Source organism: Gekko japonicus, unplaced genomic scaffold, assembly GCF_001447785.1.
Source record: "Gekko japonicus isolate JY-2015 unplaced genomic scaffold, Gekko_japonicus_V1.1 scaffold139, whole genome shotgun sequence".
NCBI classification, from domain to species: domain Eukaryota; kingdom Metazoa; phylum Chordata; class Lepidosauria; order Squamata; family Gekkonidae; genus Gekko; species Gekko japonicus.
This window is the reverse complement of record NW_015164186.1, coordinates 1,314,020-1,332,221: the sequence shown is the minus strand read 5'-3', so window position 1 is coordinate 1,332,221 and position 18,202 is coordinate 1,314,020. Positions and strand designations below refer to the sequence as shown.

Genomic DNA, 18,202 nt, shown 5'->3' with positions numbered 1-18,202 from the left:
GGCCCTGTCATTCCCGTTCCTGAAAACTCCTGGGACGCCCTGGGGCTGTCATTCCACTGTTGGCCCTGTCATTCCAGTTCCTGAACACTCCTGGGACACCCTGGGGCTGTCATTCCACTCCGTGGCCCTGTCATTCCAGTTGCTGAACACTCCTGGGACACCCTGGGGTGTCATTCCACTCTTGGCCCTGTCATTCCAGTGTCTGAACACTCCTGCTCCTCCCTGGGGTTGTCATTCCACTCCGTGGCCCTGTCATTCCATCATTCCTGCCTCCCATTGTTTCCAGTGGGTCTTCCAGCGTCTCCCTTTGTTTCCAATGGGCAATCCTGTCCTTCCTTTTAGTAGATCCCCACACACAAACACAATATACATGCAACAATACACAGTGGTATTCATCTAATCATAATGTTATATTTGCAGTATTTTATGTTAACTGTTTTATATTTTATGTTAAAATGTCTTTTCTGCCAAAATATATGCAGATGAAAAATAAAAATCATATATAATTTTAATAAAATATAATAATACTGATTTCAATGTCATACCAATAGCTGTTTCAGTGTTAATAATACAATTAATGCGGCATCAGGAAATGATGCTCAACTACAGTTACAGCTGACTGTCATGCGCTTCGCACGCGTGGGCGGACTGAGGCAGCGATTGGGCAACAGAGAAGTCCCGTTGCTAAGGCGCCTGTGGCGACCTGACCCCAATCTTGCACGAGCTTCCCTAGGAAACCCGCCCCAACCAATCTTGGTTCCGCTTTGCCCTCTACTCGATGCTCACTGGCTGCCTGGGAGGGCACTCAAACAACTAACCGGGCTCTTGCGCCTTCATTCCAGCCTATCTGCGGTTGGAGCCCGCCCACAACCACCATTCTTGTCAGTCCAAAGCGATCGATGGTACTTGCGGCAGGTGGGAATAGAATACTGGTCGTTCACCAATCACCGACGAGGATTCATCTAAGTGGGCAGTGCCGATTGTCGTCGCCGGGTTCTCGAGGAAGCAGCTGGACCAGGTGCCGGCAGGTGAGAAGAAGAAAGACGAGAACTCCATAGGGGATGAAGATGGATGTGTGTGGCGGGAGAGATGAAGATTGCAAGCTGCGGGATTTCATGGTAGCTTTTAGGAGGCTGATGGCTGCAGGTTGTGAGGGGGGGATGAAAGTGTTTGAGCTGGGTGGAGATAGAGGGTTGCATAAAGGAAGGGGGGGGGGAATAGAGAATGGATGATACTTGTATCCAGATTGATATGCTTGAAGGTGATGGGATGCAGTGGGAATGTTCAGAAGCATATTGTATGGTCATATCATATGATCGTTGTGTGAGGTAGGGCATTTATTCCAAATAGTGCCACCCCCGGGTGTTTTGCTCAACAAGCAGGGCTTATTCTCCACCTGCTGAGCCCCAAGATGCTGGCAGTGCCACCTGAGCTCAGCTTGCTCCCACAGCAAATGCAGCCCTCTCCCCCCTCCTTTTTTTTGGGTTGGCTTCTCAAGCAGATATAGTGGGGGATGTGGTAGCTGGGCCCCAAAACCTTGGGTTAGGTGATTCTGGGGACAGCCAGTTATGCATGAAAGAAGATTTTGAGCCTGGGCTGGAGGATAAAGGTTGGATAGTGTGCAGGTACAGGTCTTAAGGGGGTGATTGAGTTACATGGAGGGTGCTTAGTAGCTAGACATCGTAAGCTTTGGGATTCTGTAGATACAAAGGGTTCCATTGATTGTGGGAATAAAGCAAAGGGGTGTTTGGATGCATGCAGTATTCTATGCAGGTTCTTGGGATGAACATGGGGAAGATAACTGGGTCCAGTGAAAGCTCTGAATTCTGAAGATAGGAGAGACTGTAGTAGGCAGTGAGTGGGTGGTTGGGAAATTGCAGTGATAATTGACTCTGGGATGAAATGTGTTGTAATGGGAATGCTTAGAAATAACAGGACTAATGTGTATTAGGGGTCTGGGTCCTGGAAGTTTGGGGGGAAAGAAGCTTGGGAGAGTGCTTGGGCGTTTATTGTGAAACTTGGGTTATGGGCTGTGGGGTTGTCATGGAGGTTTTAGCAGAGGATAGGGTCAGTTCACTGGAGAGATGGAAGATTATAGTGGGGAGTGCTTAGAGATTGCTCTCTGCTCACAGTGGGGAGGCTTGGACAATCCTTCAGAAATGAAGGAGGAGGCTGAACACAAAATGAAAGGTGTTGGAAAGAAGGCTGGGGGGAGGAGTGGGCAAGGGGCAGAATTTTTGCAGTAGTTACTCTTGGGTAGTGAAGGGACGGAAGCGCTGTAATGTGGGAGATTTGGAGGTGACCATTCAATAAAGATGATGTGTGGTAATAGTACTACTCTGACACCTTCCCTCCCCAACAGCCCAGTGTTATAAATTTAAATAATCTGACTGTGTAAATTCAGCCACCAAGCGGCTGCCCTAACAGAATGGTCTGCTACTGTTTTTGAAATACTGGGAAAAGCTGGCTTCATAACTATGAAGCTGTGCCAGGAACACCTCTCTGCCTTCCCTTGGTACACAGACTTGTCACACAGATCTAGGAGCCAGTTCACACATGGCAGGCCCCATTTTTAGTTGCCATGTAATTGCATAAGTGAGAAATGTTAGTGTGATCTAGTCAATGCATGACAACCCCCCCCCCCATCCTGCTGTAGCCATTTCCACAGTTGCTGCTGCTTGTTCTGCCTCCACAGCTACAATCTGGTCATGTTAATGTTTCCCACGTAATTGTGCATTTGCATTCACAGCTGTGCAGAGAATGTAACGGAGGTTTGCTTGTGTGAAATGAGCTCAGTCTATTTTAAGGGATTGCTCAGTGTGTGAAGGAACATTGAGGAGGTGGATGATCTGAGAATTGTTTGTGATCCGAGGAGCAGTGAGGTGAGGGCTGTGGGGAGATGACTATTGAGCTTTGGGGATATGGCATGGTGTGGACTTGCTTTGGTTTGGACAGGTGAGCATCTTGGATCATGGCAAAGGACTCCCTAAACAAATGTCTGTTGCTCTCTCTAAATCATATTTCTCAGGGTCTCTCCCTAGACTCGAAGTATCATCGAGTACTGCTTTGCTTGGGCAGAGCGTCTCCATCATCCGTCCTTTTCTCGGACCAGCCATGATCCACAGCCTCTTCCTGATTAACTCATCCGGTGATATCTTCCTGGAGAAGCACTGGAAAAGTGTGGTCAGTCGCTCAGTCTGTGACTACTTCTTTGAGGCCCAGGAGCGAGCTTCAGAGGCCGAAAATGTGCCCCCTGTGATCCCCACCCCCCACCACTATCTCTTGAGTGTTTATCGGCACAAGATCTTCTTTGTGGCTGTGATCCAGACAGAGGTGCCCCCGCTTTTTGTCATTGAATTCCTTCATCGGGTTGTGGACACTTTTCAGGTAAGTACCTACATCTTATTAATTTAGGGTACTTCCACACAATACAGTTTTTACACAGTACAGTTTTCAGGTGTACACGGAAGTCAAGAATACACCATTAAAAGAAGCCATAATATGTGCATGCAGCCAACATTGTTTGCAAATGCACAGGTACACTTGTTAAGGGACCTAGGGTTCCCAAGTACATACCGTGATCCGGGGGGGGGGGGAAACGTGCTCCCCGACCGGACCATTCCTCCCTGTAACACAGCATGCCGTTGCTAGGAAGTGATGCTGGGCGACGCTCTGGCAATGGGGCTGAAAACTCTATGGTACCATCGAGTTTCGAGCCCCATTGCCAGAGCGTCACCCAGCGTCACTTCCTGGTGACGGCATGGTGCGGGGCATCTGTTGTCCCCGCAGGAATGATCCTGCAAAGTCTTCTGTGTCCCCTGCCGAATCACGGTAAGTACTTGGGAAGCCTGAAGGGACCAGAGTTGGCTACACCTTATGAATGTAAACTGAGTAGCAAACCCATATTTGTTTTCATGATGTATGAAACACTCCTTTATTCACAGTTTGAATTTCTATGTAAAAGACCCCATATTTCTGTCTGTGCTTCTGTATATGTGTATGGTTGTTGGAACTACTAACAGTCCCTGGTTTAATGATCAGAACATATGGTTGGAAGCAGTCCTATAGATATGAAGGTCATAAAGGTTAACACCAAGCACCTTCAATTGATCATGGAGGATAGTCTGTTCAAAATGCTTAGTTCCTGACAGTAGACTGGCTGTGGCATTCTACACCAGCTGTTCTTTAGGTGGTGTTTTCAGGAGCAGCCCCATCTAAAATGTGTTATAATAGTCCAGCCTCAAGGTTACCATAGTATGGATTAGTGTGAATGTTGAAGGCAGCTAAGCATCAAAGGGAGGGGGAGAGCCAGTTTGGCGTAGTGGTTAAGTGCGCAGACTCTAATGTGGGAGAACCGGTTTTGATTCCCCACTCCTCCACTTGTACCTGGCTGGATGACCTTGGGCAAGCTGTAGTTTTGGCACAGCTGTTCTTGAAAAAGAGCAGTTTCTCTCAGAAGCTCTCTCAGCCCCACCTACCTCACAAGGTGTCTGTCGTGGGGAGGGGAAGTGAAAGGAGTTTGTAAGCTGCTCTGAGACTCCTTTGGGTACCCTGCTACTTGGTATAAATCCAATCTCTTCTTCTTCTTCTTGGAGAAGAGGAAACTGAATTGCTCAAGGCCTAAGAGCTAGGATCCTGAAAAGCATGAAACATGCATTCACCTTAACATTTAACATAGGGAGAAGGAGGTGAAAATACTTTGGCCACTTTGGGCCAAACGATGCAATACTTTTTAAATGTTAGATTTGGGGTTTAGAGGTCTGCAGGAGCCCAGTTAAGCTCTGGACACCATGTGGGTTCCTGTTAGACGCTCTGGTTTTAGCTTTGTAGAGGTGACAGTGGGGCATTCTCCATTTCTCTGGAACTCTGGTTATGAGCCAAACAACTGCTTCTGCTACTTGGGGGAGTAATTAGCATAGAGGAACTTAGCAATAGATATTCACTAGTTCACAAACACACTGGGTCAGAAGACAGGCAGCTAGCTTTACTGTATTTCTGACCAACCATATTAGTACAAAAAACAGTCTTGCTGCTCTGTTTGGTGAGATTCAGGATCAACTAAGTAAGTGAGCTCCATTTAGCTTCAAACCTTTAGGCCAAACTACACAATATGTTTTTTAATGCCTCAGACCCATGCTTTTGCAGCTCCAAAATGGGGCAAATGGCAGGGAAGAAGGCAGAATCTAAGCGGTAAATATGATTTTGTTCCTTCTGTTTCCTCCCTTTGTATCCTCAGCTTCCCTATGAGACGGGTTAGGCTGAGCAAAAGTGACTTTCCCACAGTCACCCTGTGAGCTTCATGGCTGAGCTGGGATTGAACCCTGGCTACTCATTCCACAGCAGAACACTGGGGGGAGAGTGTTAGGAGGAGGATATGGGCAGGGCCAGACTTTCCATTAAAGAACACAAAGCAGAATATCTCTGAGTGCAGAGTTTAGGTAAAGGTAAAGGTTCCCTTGCTCGAAAGCCAGTCGAATCCGACTCTAGGGTTGCGGTGCTCATCCCCGTTTCAAAGCCGAAGAGCCAGCACTGTCCGAAGACTTCTCCATGGTCATGTGGCCAGCGTGACTAAACACCAAGGCGCACGGAACGCTGTTACCTTCCCACCGAAGCGGTACCTATTTATCTACTTGCAATTTCTTGCTTTCGAACTGCTAGGTTGGCAGGAGCTGGAACTAGAGATGGGAGCTCACCCCGTCTTGCGGCACCCGGGTCTCGAACTACTGAACTACTGACCTTCTACAGCCTGCAGTTCAGCGTCTTAACCACTTGAGCCACCGCAGCTCCGTGCAGAGTTTAGGCACCACTAAAAAGGCACCAGTTTGTCAGCTATTTAATTCATTATTATATTTTCACTGGCCAGTTGGTGAGGAGCCATTTGGGTTTTCCACCTTAGGCCAGAAAATATTTTTGGAAAGCACAATGTAAAAGAGTTGTCAAGGGCAGCCTATGGCTGTCCTTTCTTGATCATGGGATTAGATTATGCTTTTTGATCTCTGACCTCCAATTCAGAGATTCCCGTTTGGCAAAAGCCGCGTTCCCAGAGAACAAGTCCTGCCTGCCCAGTCATGAGAATGCAGGAGTGTTGGTATCCTCAGGCTTTTGGAACACAGACCTCAGTTGTTTGCTTTGCAGCACTCATAATCAAGGTATTTGAAATTTCTCATGACTCAAAACTACAGCCAGGCCCAGTTTACTGCTCCCCCCCCCACCAAATCTCTCAGAGTGTTTAAAGGAGTTTGATGGGAGACCCAGAAAAATTGGTTCAACATTAGATGCCATTTGGTTGTGGTGCACTATCATTCATAGCCATGCAGATTCCTAGATCTTCCCCATTTACAATAAGCTGAAAATGGTATATCTTGACTCGTGTCTGTAATGCAGATAAGTACTGCTGACAAGAAGGGTCGTAACTGTGAGTGTATGAAGAACTTTGTATAAGACCTGCTTTATACAAGAAACAGAATGGAGCAATAATGAAGTATTAAAGTGCTGAAGTGCTAGAATGGCTTGTACTACTTGAGGCTGCAGGGGAGGGCTTACATTGTTTTTGAAGTTTCCCGTATGTTAATAGTTCCCTATAAGTAGGCAGTAACACTCCATGCAAAGAGCAAGGCTATGGTTCTTCTCACTGATGTGGTGGGGGTTTTTTTTGCTGGGTGTTTTTACACAAGAGAGCATTAAAATGTGACTCTCCCTGACTACAGTCTTTTATTTTATTCTATTCTGTTCATTTATACTCTGCCTTTCTCCCCAATGGGGACCCAAGGTACCTTCCCTCATTCTCCTCTTCTCCATTTTATCATCACAACAACCCTTTGAGGTAAGTTAGGCTGAGAGAGTGTGACTGGCCCCAAATCACACCAGTCTGTAGTGGTACAGCCCATTCTGTCGTCTCAGGAGTTGATCACCTCATTATGGCACATGGGTGTAGATGATGTGAGCAAGGGAGACCCCCAAGTCACCAAGGGCTGCATGCAGATTTGATCTTGGGTTTCTAGGTCTAATACCCTTGCATTGCATTGATTCTTGTTTCTTTGATGGCTTTGACCCTCTTGGAGAAATATAAATAAAAACTAGGAGGGAGTCTTGTAAGAAACCCTTTTTTTGTCCCTGCCATTCTGGTCAAGGACTTCAAAAGCCCTGGGGTGATTAGCAATTGGATACTTGCTACTTTGAAAAAAAATCATAAGTTGAATTCCATTTTATTAATTTTTAAAGGTACGTAATTTTAAATATATTGAGATTCCTGGTAGTTGGGTTTTCTGTTGCACTAATTTGACTTACGATCTCCACCCACTGATTATCCTTCGGGCCCATTTCATGACAAACGTTCTAGCTAAATGCCTCCTGGCAAGTGAGAAACAGTGATCAAATTTGAGTTGTAACCTGATGAGCCTTCAGCCAGATGAATGCAGGGGAAAAGGTCTCTTATCTAGGCCTCCTTCATTATTAATGTGCACGGTTTCTTCTCCAGTTACCATTGGGGCTTCTTGTCTGTTGTAAAAGTAAAGACAGCTTCTGATGTCCATGAGCAGGTGGGGGAGGCAGTACTTTGGTCAGGGCCAGCCCAAGACACTTTTGATACATGAAGTAAAAGGCTTCTTCTTGACCATTTGCCTATATAATTATATTCTGCCCTTCCTTCAAGGAGTTAAGAACATGGCTCTTCTTTCCTCCATTCTATCCTCCCAAATGATCCTGCAAGGTGTGTTAGGGTGAGAAAGTATAACTGGGCCCAAAGTCATCATGTGAGCTTTGTAAAAGAGCAGGGATCTGAATCCAGGTCTCCGTACTCCTACAAAAAAAAAACCCATTGTATCACATAAGTTAAATAACATGGCACACAATCCAGAGAGAAGTTCTCCTTTAGAAATCTAGTTGGTGATGAATGGGAGCTGTGCTAAAGCATGGGTCAGATAACCCGGGGAAGTTCAGGCCTCCTGTCATGGTAGAATTCTCTTCAGTACTTGAGCAGAACTTTGCGCTGAATTATGGCCCAATGAATAGAATTGCCTGTCACTTGCCCTTAGCGACCCTCAACATCTGCTGTCTGAGCGGAACTGTCTTTCCTTACCTCATGACAATTCCAGTTTTGCTTCTTGAAGGGGATCTTTGCTGGTCTGCTTCAAGGCCCTCAGTGTTTAGGCTAGTTAATATTTTTGTTTCTTTTCACAGGATTATTTTGGAGTCTGCTCTGAAGTAGTCATCAAGGACAATGTGGTGGTGGTCTATGAGGTCCTGGAGGAGATGCTGGACAATGGATTCCCACTGGCTACCGAATCCAACATTCTGAAAGAGCTAATCAAGCCACCCACCATCTTGCGAACGGTTGTCAACACAATTACAGGTCAGTTAACAGACCCCCTTTGTCCCTGAAAAGCATTCTGGGAAGCACACAATCTAAGGGGGCTCATTTGTCTGGGCACGGCCTCAAACCTTGGATTTCCTGGAGTGCTTGACACACAGTTCTTTGAACCAGGGAAGAACTAGTGTTAAAAAGATTTCAACTGCCTGATCTCATCAGATCTCGGAAGCTAAGCAGGGTTGACTCTGGCAAGTACTTGGATGGGAGATCTCCCTGGAATGCCAGAATTCGGGAGGTGGGGGCAGGCTTTATTCAGCCACCTCTCTGAATATCCTCCAGGCTCCCAGTAGGGGTAAGTCACCAGAGGTCAGCATGACTTCAGGTGCATGCACACTCACATGCACACGCACATACACACATATTAAAAATATACAAAAAATAAAAGATTTCAGCTGGGCTACCGGCTGCAATAGAGAGTAGAGTATGGAAGTTTGTAGTTCATTCAGGAAATAGGCTCTTCCAGGTGGAGCAGAAAAGTCCCCCTGAAATCCATGGGGCCTATTCAGAAGTACATTGAGTAAGTACCCTGTTTCCCAAAATAAGACCTACCCCAAAAATAAGCCCTAGCAGGATTTCTATGCATTTGTGGTATAAGCCCTACCCCGATAATAAGACCTAGTGATGAGAGTTATGATGATGTTCCAGAAGAAGATGACTTAACTGTATTTGAATAAATGTAGATTGTTGTATTATACTTACTAAAAATAAGACATCCCCTGAAAATAAGCCCTAGTGTGTCTTCTTGAGAAAAAATAAATATAAGACAGTGTCTTATTATCGGGGAAACACGGTAAGGATGAGATCTTCCATCAGCCTTCTTGGCCCTTACCTGATGGACACCATCAGTGGCCAGTCATCCTGCGGTAGTGGAGGCATAAGAACATAAGAACATAAGAGACGCCAATGTTGGATCAGGCCAAAGGCCCATCCAGTCCAACACTCTGTGTCACACAGTGGCCAGAAATACCAGTGCCATCAGGAGGTCCAGCAGTGGGGCCAGGACATTAGAAGCCCTCCCACTGTTGACCCCCCCAAGCACCAAGAAGACAGAGCATCACTTGCCCCAGAGCCCCTAGCTATACCTTGTGGCTAATAGCCACTGATGGACCTCTGCTCCATATGCTTATCTAATTCCCTTTTGAAGCCATCCATGCTTGTAGCACCCACCACTTCCTGTGGCAGTGAATTCCAAGTGTTAATCACTCTTTGGGTGAAGAAGTACTTCCTTTTATCCGTTCTAACCCGACCGCTCTGCAGTTTCATGGAGTGCCCACGAGTTCTTGTATTGTGAGAAAGGGAGAAAAGTACCTCTTTCTCTACCTGCTCTTTCCCATGCATAATCTTATAAACCTCGATCATGTCACCCCTCAGTCGTCTTTTCTCCAAGCTAAAGAGCCCTAAGCGCTTTAACCTTTCCTCATAGGGAAAGTGTTCCAACCCTTTTATCATTCGAGTTGCCCTTTTCTGCACTTTTTCCAAAGCTATAATATCCTTTTTAAGGTGTGGTGACCAGAACTGCACACAGTATTCCAAATGAGGTCTCACCATTGATTTATATAGGGGCATTATTATATTGGCTGATCTGTTTTCAATACCCTTCCTAATAATCCCCAGCATAGCATTGGCCTTCTTTATTGCAGTCACACACTGTCTCGACATTTTCAGTGAGTTATCCACTACAACTCCAAGATCTCTCTCTTGCTCAGTCTCTGCCAGTTCAGACCCCATCAATGTGTATTTATATTTAGGATTTTTGGCTCCAATGTGCATCACCTTGCACTTGGCCACATTGAACCCCATTTGCCATGTTGACGCCCACTCGCCCATCCTTGACAGATCCCCTTGGAGTGCCTCACAATCCTCACTGGTTTTCACCACCCTGAACAACTTTGTATCATCCGCAAATTTAGCCACTTCACTGCTTACTCCCATCTCCAAATCATTAATGAACAAGTTAAAAAGCAGTGGACCAAGTACTGATCCCTGCGGTACCCCACTGCTTACCACCCTCCACTGAGAAAATTGCCCACCTACACTCACTCTCTGTTTTCTATGAACTAGCCAGTTTTTGATCCATAAAAGGACTTGTCCTTCTATCCCATGATTTTTGAGCTTACTTAGGAGCCTTTGATGAGGAACTTTATCAAAAGCTTTCTGGAAGTCAAGGTAAATAATATCTATTGGATCCCCCTTGTCCACATGTTTGTTCACCCCCTCAAAGAACACTAACAGGTTAGTGAGACAAGATCTTCCCTTACAGAAACCGTGCTGAGTCTGCCTCAATAGGTTTTGTTCATCTATGTGCCTACTAATTCTTTCCTTAATAATGGTTTCCACCAATTTACCCGGTATCGACGTCAGACTGACTGGCCTGTAATTTCCCGGATCTCCTCTGGAACCCTTTTTAAAGATGGGAGTGACATTAGCTACCTTCCAATCCTCAGGAATGGAGGCAGATTTTAAGGAAAGATTACATATCTTTGTCAGGAGATCTACAAGTTCACATTTGAGTTCTTTCAGAACTCTCGGATGTATGCCATCTGGGCCTGGTGATTTTTCAGTTTTTAAGTTGTCTATCAGTTTTAGGACCTCCTCTCTCATCACCTCAATCTGACTCAGGTCTTCCAACACCCCTCCTGAAATCAGTGGTTCTGGAGTGGGCAAGCACTTCTCATCTTCCACAGTGAAGACGGAGGCAAAAAATGCATTTAGCTTCTCAGCCATTTCCCTATCATCCTTCAATACTCCTTTTACCCCTTGGTCGTCCAAGGGCCCCACTGCCTCCCTGGCTGGTTTCCTGTTTCTAATGTATTTGAAGAAAGTTTTATTGTTGGTTTTTACGTTTTTTGCTATATGCTCCTCATATTCCCTTTTTGCCTGCCTGACCTCAGACTTGCATTTTATTTGCCATAGCCTGTGTTCCGTTTTATCAGCCTCACTGTGACTAGCTTTCCACTGCTTAAAGGAATTCTTTTTACTTTTTACAGCCTCCATTACTCTGTTTGTTAACCATGCAGGCTTTTTCCTATACCTGTTTGTGCCTTTCCTAACCTGCGGAATATATATTTTTTGAGCTTCTAGGATCGTAGTTTTAAATAGATCCCAAGCTTCCCCAATTGTTTTGACCCTTTCTACTTTTCCTTTCAGTTTCCTCCCCACGTGTCCCCTCATATCAGAGAAATTACCCCTTTTAAAGTTAAAAATGGTTGTGTGAGTCTTTTTGGCCAATTCTCTATTTGTACAAATGATGAACTCAACAACATTATGATCACTGTTTCCAAGCGGTGCAATCACTTTTACATCTCTCACCAGGTCTTGAGTGTTACTTAGGACCAAATCAAGGATCGCCTCTCCCCTGGTAGGTTCCGTGACCATCTGCTCCATAGCACAGTCATTTAGAGTGTCTAGAAACTCAATCTCTTTTTCCCGACTAGAACACATATTGACCCAATCAATGTGTGGGTAGTTAAAATCACCTATTATTACACAGTGTTTTTGTCTAGTTGCTATCTTTAAGGCATTCATCATTTTATAATCCTCCTCTATCTTTTGATCTGGTGGGCGATAACAAACTCCCAGTGTTAAGTTTCCTTTTGGCCCCCCTATTTCAACCCATAGAACTTCCAGAAGCGAATCCAATTCACTTAGCCTCTCAATCTTTCTAGACTTTATACCCTCTCTGACATACAGAGCTACCCCACCTCCAACCCTTCCCCCCCTATCCTTCCGATATAATATATAACCGGGAATCACTGTGTCCCACTGATTTTCCTCATCCCACCAAGTTTCAGAAATACCCACAATGTCTATTTTTCCCTCCGACACCAAGCACTCCAACTCCCCGATTTTACCTCGGACACTTCTAGCATTTGTATAGAAACAGCTGTAATTTCCCTTACAAGTTAAGCCTGCATCCTTCCTCTTGCTATCTCGAGTCGTTGTCCGGCAGTCCATGTCACCAGCCATGGCCTCTGTGGACAATTTCAATCCACCTCCCTGTAGAAAAGCAACCGGTACCCCCTCACCTCTCTCAGATGAGCCAACCCGAACCAGAGACTTTTCATCTCCTGTCGGCTTTCCCCCAATATTCAGTTTAAAAGCTGCTCTGCCACCTTTTTGATTTTAAGTGCCAGCAGCCTGGTTCCTTCTCGGGACAAGTGGAGACCGTCTCGCCTGTACAGCTCCCTCTTGTTCCAAAAAGTATCCCAGTGCCTAACAAACCTGAACCCTTCCCCCCTACACCATCGTCTCATCCACGCATTGAGACTCCTGATCTCTGCCTGTCTCTCCGGCCCTGCGCGTGGAACAGGTAACACTTCTGAGAAGGCTACCTTGGAGGTCCTGGACCTAAGTTTCCTGCCCAGCAGCCTAAATTTCTCCTCCAGGACCTCACGACTGCATTTCCCCACATCGTTGGTGCCGACATGCACCACGACCACTGGCTCCTCCCCAGCACTATCTACCAGCCTATCTAAAACACGCGTAATGTCCGCTACCTTCGCACCAGGCAGGCAAGTCACCATACGGTCAGTACGCGGGTTCGCCACCCAGCTGTCTACCTGCCTAAGGATCGAATCACCCACTACCAAGAGCCCCCCTCCCACCCTGCTCAGGGATGGTTCCTTGGTGCAAAAGGAGAGCCGCTCACCAGCTGGGGAAGAGGTCCCTTCTGAGGGCACATTCCCCTTATCCTCAGCATGGTGCCCTGTTTCCCCTAGACCCTCATGCTCCCTGACAGCAGCGGGGCTGCCAGATCCAGAGTGGGACGAAGCTAACAAGTCCCCGAGAGTCTTTTCTGTGTGCCTAGCTGACTGTCTCTGCTTCTCCAGGTCAGCCACCTTGGCCTCAAGGGAGCACACACGTTCCCTGAGAACCAGGAGCTCCTTGCACCGAGGACACACCCAAGACTTCTGCCCAGTGGGCAGATAGTCATACATGTGACACTCCGTGCAAAACACTGGATAGCCCCCAACCCCCTGCTGGCATTCTGGCTTCATAATTCTTTTAAAATAAATAAATATAATCCCCCTTTTAAACCCTTGGTATTTATGTGGGTTTTGTTATCAAGTCAAATTATTTTACGGGAAAGACAAAGAGCCTAGGGCCTTGTCTTTCTGGCTCTTTTTGGGCTTCTTACAGCGCCCCTAGTCTAAGAGTCCCTAGGCTAAGAGCCACAGGCAAAGAGCCCTTTAGCTCACCCTTCGGCTCGTGCCAGAGGCTCGTGCCTCTGCCAAGGTGTTTCCTTAAATAGAGGCCTCCCCCAGCAGAGGTCAGGCAGCAGCTATTCAAATTCAAATTCACCCAGGCACTCAATCACAGGCAAAACAATGCCCCTTCCACTTCCTCTCAATTACAGGCAATCCCAGTCAAACAGTGCCCGTTCCTCTCCCACACTCAATCAGCCAGGACTCTGCAAGAACTCTAAGTGCTTCCACACACTGCTAAACACAGTTTTCCCACAAAATATCCTTAGCTGAATTCTCTCAGCTGAAAGCAAGTAAAAGAAACCCACTCACCTCTCTCACAGCTCTCTCTCCTGCTCCTGCTCAGAGCTGTGCCAGAGGCTCGTGCCTCTGCCAAGGTGCTTCCTTAAATAGAGGCCTCCCCCAGCAGAGGTCAGGCAGCAGCTATTCAAATTCAAATTCACCCAGGCACTCAATCACAGGCAAAACAATGCCCCTTCCACTTCCTCTCAATTACAGGCAATCCCAGTCAAACAGTGCCCGTTCCTCTCCCACACGCAATCAGCCAGGACTCTGCAAGAACTCTAAGTGCTTCCACACACTGCTAAACACAGTTTTCCCACAAAATATCCTTAGCTGAATTCTCTCAGCTGAAAGCAAGTAAAAGAAACCCACTCACCACTCTCACAGCTCTCTCTCCTGCTCCTGCTCAGAGCTCAGCTGGAGAACAAGGCCCCTTTCATTGTACAGCAGCCAGAACACCAAATTGTACAGTGTTGCCAATAAAGTGCTAGATCCTATTAATGTATGTTCATTCTTTTATTAGTGCGAGCTGCCTTATGAGCCTTTCAAACTAAGAGTGCATGATACAAATCTCTTAAATATATCACACCATGGGATGTTCATCAAACATCTCTTCCCAAAGAATCCATGGGCTAGATCGATTCAATCAATGAGAACATTTTTTCCACAGGCATCACATCATGTACAGCATTTTGGACAGCTGTTTTCCCATAGTTGGTTTTGGTCTATGGTCACTTTTGGTTAAGAACCCCATGTAGTGGTTCTTCCTGAACTGCACAAGGGGTCAGTTCTCTGAGAGCTCCAGGGCATGGGTCAGCTCTGCTGGTCCTGCCTTCAGGTTTTCAAACCTCATCAGGGTTGTCTGTAATTGGCATCAACCTACTTGAAAGGACAACTTCTTGCATTCATCTCAGGTCTTCAGTTAGGATAAAGCTCAGTGTGAGGTTGTGCCTGTGTTTGGAGAGCATATCCATAATGTCAGATTTGCTTGATGCAGGTTGACTTGTGAGTAGATCCAATTGATGTCAGGGGAATTTACCTGCAAGATGGTATTTCTTGGGTGATTCATTATCAGGCAGCTTCCACTTGAAATGTCATGTTGGAAAGACATGTTTTGGCACCCCAGTGCTAAGGTAGCCTGTGACTATTGTATGGCTGGGAATTTTGCAAGTGGAAGTGAAATCTATTCTTTAGTTAGTCAAGGTGACTACTTCTGTATTTCCAGCCTTCTTAATCCAGGGCCGCAAAATAGTTTGTGTGTCTAGGACTGGCAAGACCCATCCTTGCTTGGGTGAACTTGGGCCTATTGTGCTCTAGCAGCCAGACCTAACTCACAGTATCAGAAGAAGTAAGCAGTGACTCATGAAAGCTCATACCCTGCCACATATTTTCTTCGTCTTTAAGGTGCTACTGGACTCTTGCTCTTTTCTACTGCCACAGGGTTGTTGTGAGAAAGGTGGAGACAGTCATGTATACCACCTTGATCCCCTTGGAGGAAGAGTGAAATAAGAAATGTAATAAGTAATAAATCCTTTCAGGCAGCACCAATGTAGGAGAACAACTCCCCACCGGGCAGCTGTCCGTGGTACCCTGGCGACGGACTGGCGTGAAATACACCAACAACGAGGCCTATTTCGATGTGATTGAAGAAATAGATGCTATCATTGACAAATCAGGTACAAGATGCTGCATTTCCATGGTATCTTTCCAAAGGGGCAATGTATTTGAAATCTCCTGCAGTCTCCCCTCTCCAAAAATGACTTGCCAATTGCTCTTTAATATACATTTTGAATTGTAGCCTTTAGCTGCTCTTGTCCATAGCAGCTTCCATCAGGTTCATGGTTTCCCTCATGATCTACACGGTTTTTGTTTTCTGAGGCAGGTTCCACAATTACAGCTGAAATTCAAGGGGTGATTGATGCATGTGTGAAACTGACTGGGATGCCAGATCTTACCCTCTCCTTCATGGTAAGTGGGAAGGAATTCTCGATGGGCTGCTGAGAATGGAGTGGGCCTTGTCAAACAGACCTTCTGAAGCCATCATGATACAAAATAAAGAGAGGGCAGAGGCAGTAAACTATTGTGGAAGGTGGGAAGTCCAGAGTTTAGTAGGTTCTGGAGATGTGGGTAGAATGTAGTGCTGGGTGTACGGTGGGTAGAGAAGGGAGATAGGGCTTGAGGAAGGAGAGAAAGCTTAAATTTCTGGAATGGAATGGGGTAACGAAGACCGTTAGAGGCATCCCACTGGACAGGGAATTTCAGTGAGGGCAGAACATAAACCAGTGTGATCTGCCAAGAAGTTTGATGTTTCCCCCCCCCCCCTGTTTATTTCAGAACCCCAGGTTGCTGGATGATGTCAGCTTCCATCCTTGCGTGCGTTTCAAGCGGTGGGAATCAGAACGAATCCTCTCCTTCATCCCTCCAGATGGGAACTTCCGCCTGCTTTCCTATCACGTCAGTGCTCAGAAGTAAGGGGGTTGGGAATCAAAGTAATGGATTCTGGCATCTTGGATTTTTTTGCCCATCTTAAAAAAGGTTTAAAAGAAACTGATCATTCATTTCTCATATTCAGCTCACATTCAAATATCAGCAGCAAGCTTGCCAGCAGCTTGTCTTCCTCTATAAAAAAGACATGGGTGCCCTTTAGTACAGAGTTTCTAGATTATTTTCCAACTCAGCAAGGTGACGGGGGTCAGATACTTGTTGGGGCTCCAGTCAACAACTGTCTTTCCTGTGTGGTTGAGTTCTCAGCTGGAACTCAGTCTGGAGAAACTGGATTAGATTAATCTCTATCGAGTTTCGGTTTCAACAACTCGCGGACGGACGCATTCCATCAAGCTCCGATGGGTGTGTTTCGGATCGGGGTGGCAGGGAGGGAGATCGGACGTATTCGATCTCCCCTGAAGTCCTTGTAGAGGGCTTCTAGCCTGGAGCACTGGAGGAACCGCTCCCGAAGCCACGGCTGGGGGATTGAGGCTCCTTTTAGCTCCTTAAGGTCCCGCTATCCCAAAGCCAGCAATGGCAACAAGAGACGTTACTGGACCAGAGCATGCAAGAACCTAAGTCAAAGAGACTCCCCTCATATGAAGACATTCAGCGGCAAAACGTGAGTGAAGAAGTTTCAAAAAGACAGACAAGCGTAAAGTGGGCGTGGGAAGATCCGGGACTACTTCCGATATAGCTGGTACGATTTCTGAAGCCTTGCACCCCCTGCTGGACCAGCTGACGAATCTCAACAAGAAATTTGATGATTTGCAGAAAGAACTGAAAGATACCAAAGTAAGATCAGAGAAGACTGCCCAAAAGCTGAAAAAGGTTGAATGTAAGACCAAAGAATTGGACCAAAGAATGGATGTAGCAGATAAAGACAGAGCTTCTAAAAAACAACAATTACTTCAACTACAAGTGGAAAGATCTTTATATGTTTTAAGATTTCAAGGGGTCCCATGAAAAAAAGATGAGAATCTGAGAGAGATCCTAAGTGAAGCACTGGCTCCCCTGATCAACAGCAAACATGATTTACAGAACATATGCAGAGTTTGTGAAGAAAAATAACCTTCCTGGAGAAATATTTGTTAAATTTGCAAAAAGATCAACAAGAGATTTGATACTTAAAGCGACAACTGAAACAATATTAAAAATTCAAGAGGAAGAAATAAAGATCTTGAAAGATGTTCCATTTGAAATACGTAAAAAGAGAAAGCAATACAGAAATATTACAACAATTCTTCAAAGAAACACCATTCAGTATCAGTGGATTTTACCAGAAGGACTTATACTCAACTATAAAGGCAAAAAGGAAAAGATTGACTCTCTCACCAAAGCAGAATTGTTTTTGAAGCAGCATCAGAGTCCAGCAAAAGAAAAAGAGAAAGTAGGGGAAGAGAAGGCTACAGAAAAAAAAGCGAACAACAGGAGATAGTTAGCGACAGTTCCTCCTCTACCTCTGTATCTTTGGGTGAGATCTTTGACTCTGACTCTGAACTGGGGGAGGCTGCTCCCGGATCATACGAGATTAAAAAACCCTGGCAAAAGAAGAAGAAGCATAAAGATAAGAAGGCATCTAAATGAAGATCTGAGATTCTTCTATGTTAAGATTTATAGAATCTATATATCTAATAGCCAACTTACCCCCGGAGTGCGGATCGTTAGATCCGCGCTCCGGGGGCAGCTGGGGGGCCGGGGGAGGTTTGTGCACACGTGGGCCAGTCCCCACGTGTGCACAAAAATAAAAAAAGTTAAAAAAAATTTCGGGGGGATGTTTAAATCCCCCCGAAAGTGCAAGAGCGTTCCGTGCACACGCGCACAGAACGCTCTGCTGCGGGCCTCGCCGCCGCCGCTTCGGAGC

The 18,202-nt window shown here is 45.9% G+C and overlaps 1 protein-coding gene across 1 annotated transcript in view; it reads left to right on the top strand.

Moving 5' to 3' along the window:
• The first annotated feature begins 1,003 nt into the window (after positions 1–1,003).
• AP3M2 (adaptor related protein complex 3 mu 2 subunit) overlaps positions 1,004–18,202 on the top strand; it is a 26,242-nt gene continuing 9,043 nt past the window's right edge. Inside the window, exons 1-6 of the mRNA XM_015408169.1 lie at positions 1,004–1,018; positions 3,029–3,387; positions 8,179–8,350; positions 15,393–15,530; positions 15,737–15,822; positions 16,189–16,322. Of these exons, the coding sequence (XP_015263655.1) occupies positions 3,115–3,387; positions 8,179–8,350; positions 15,393–15,530; positions 15,737–15,822; positions 16,189–16,322 (803 nt within the window). The 5' untranslated portion in view covers positions 1,004–1,018; positions 3,029–3,114. The remainder of the gene's footprint in view (positions 1,019–3,028; positions 3,388–8,178; positions 8,351–15,392; positions 15,531–15,736; positions 15,823–16,188; positions 16,323–18,202) is intronic.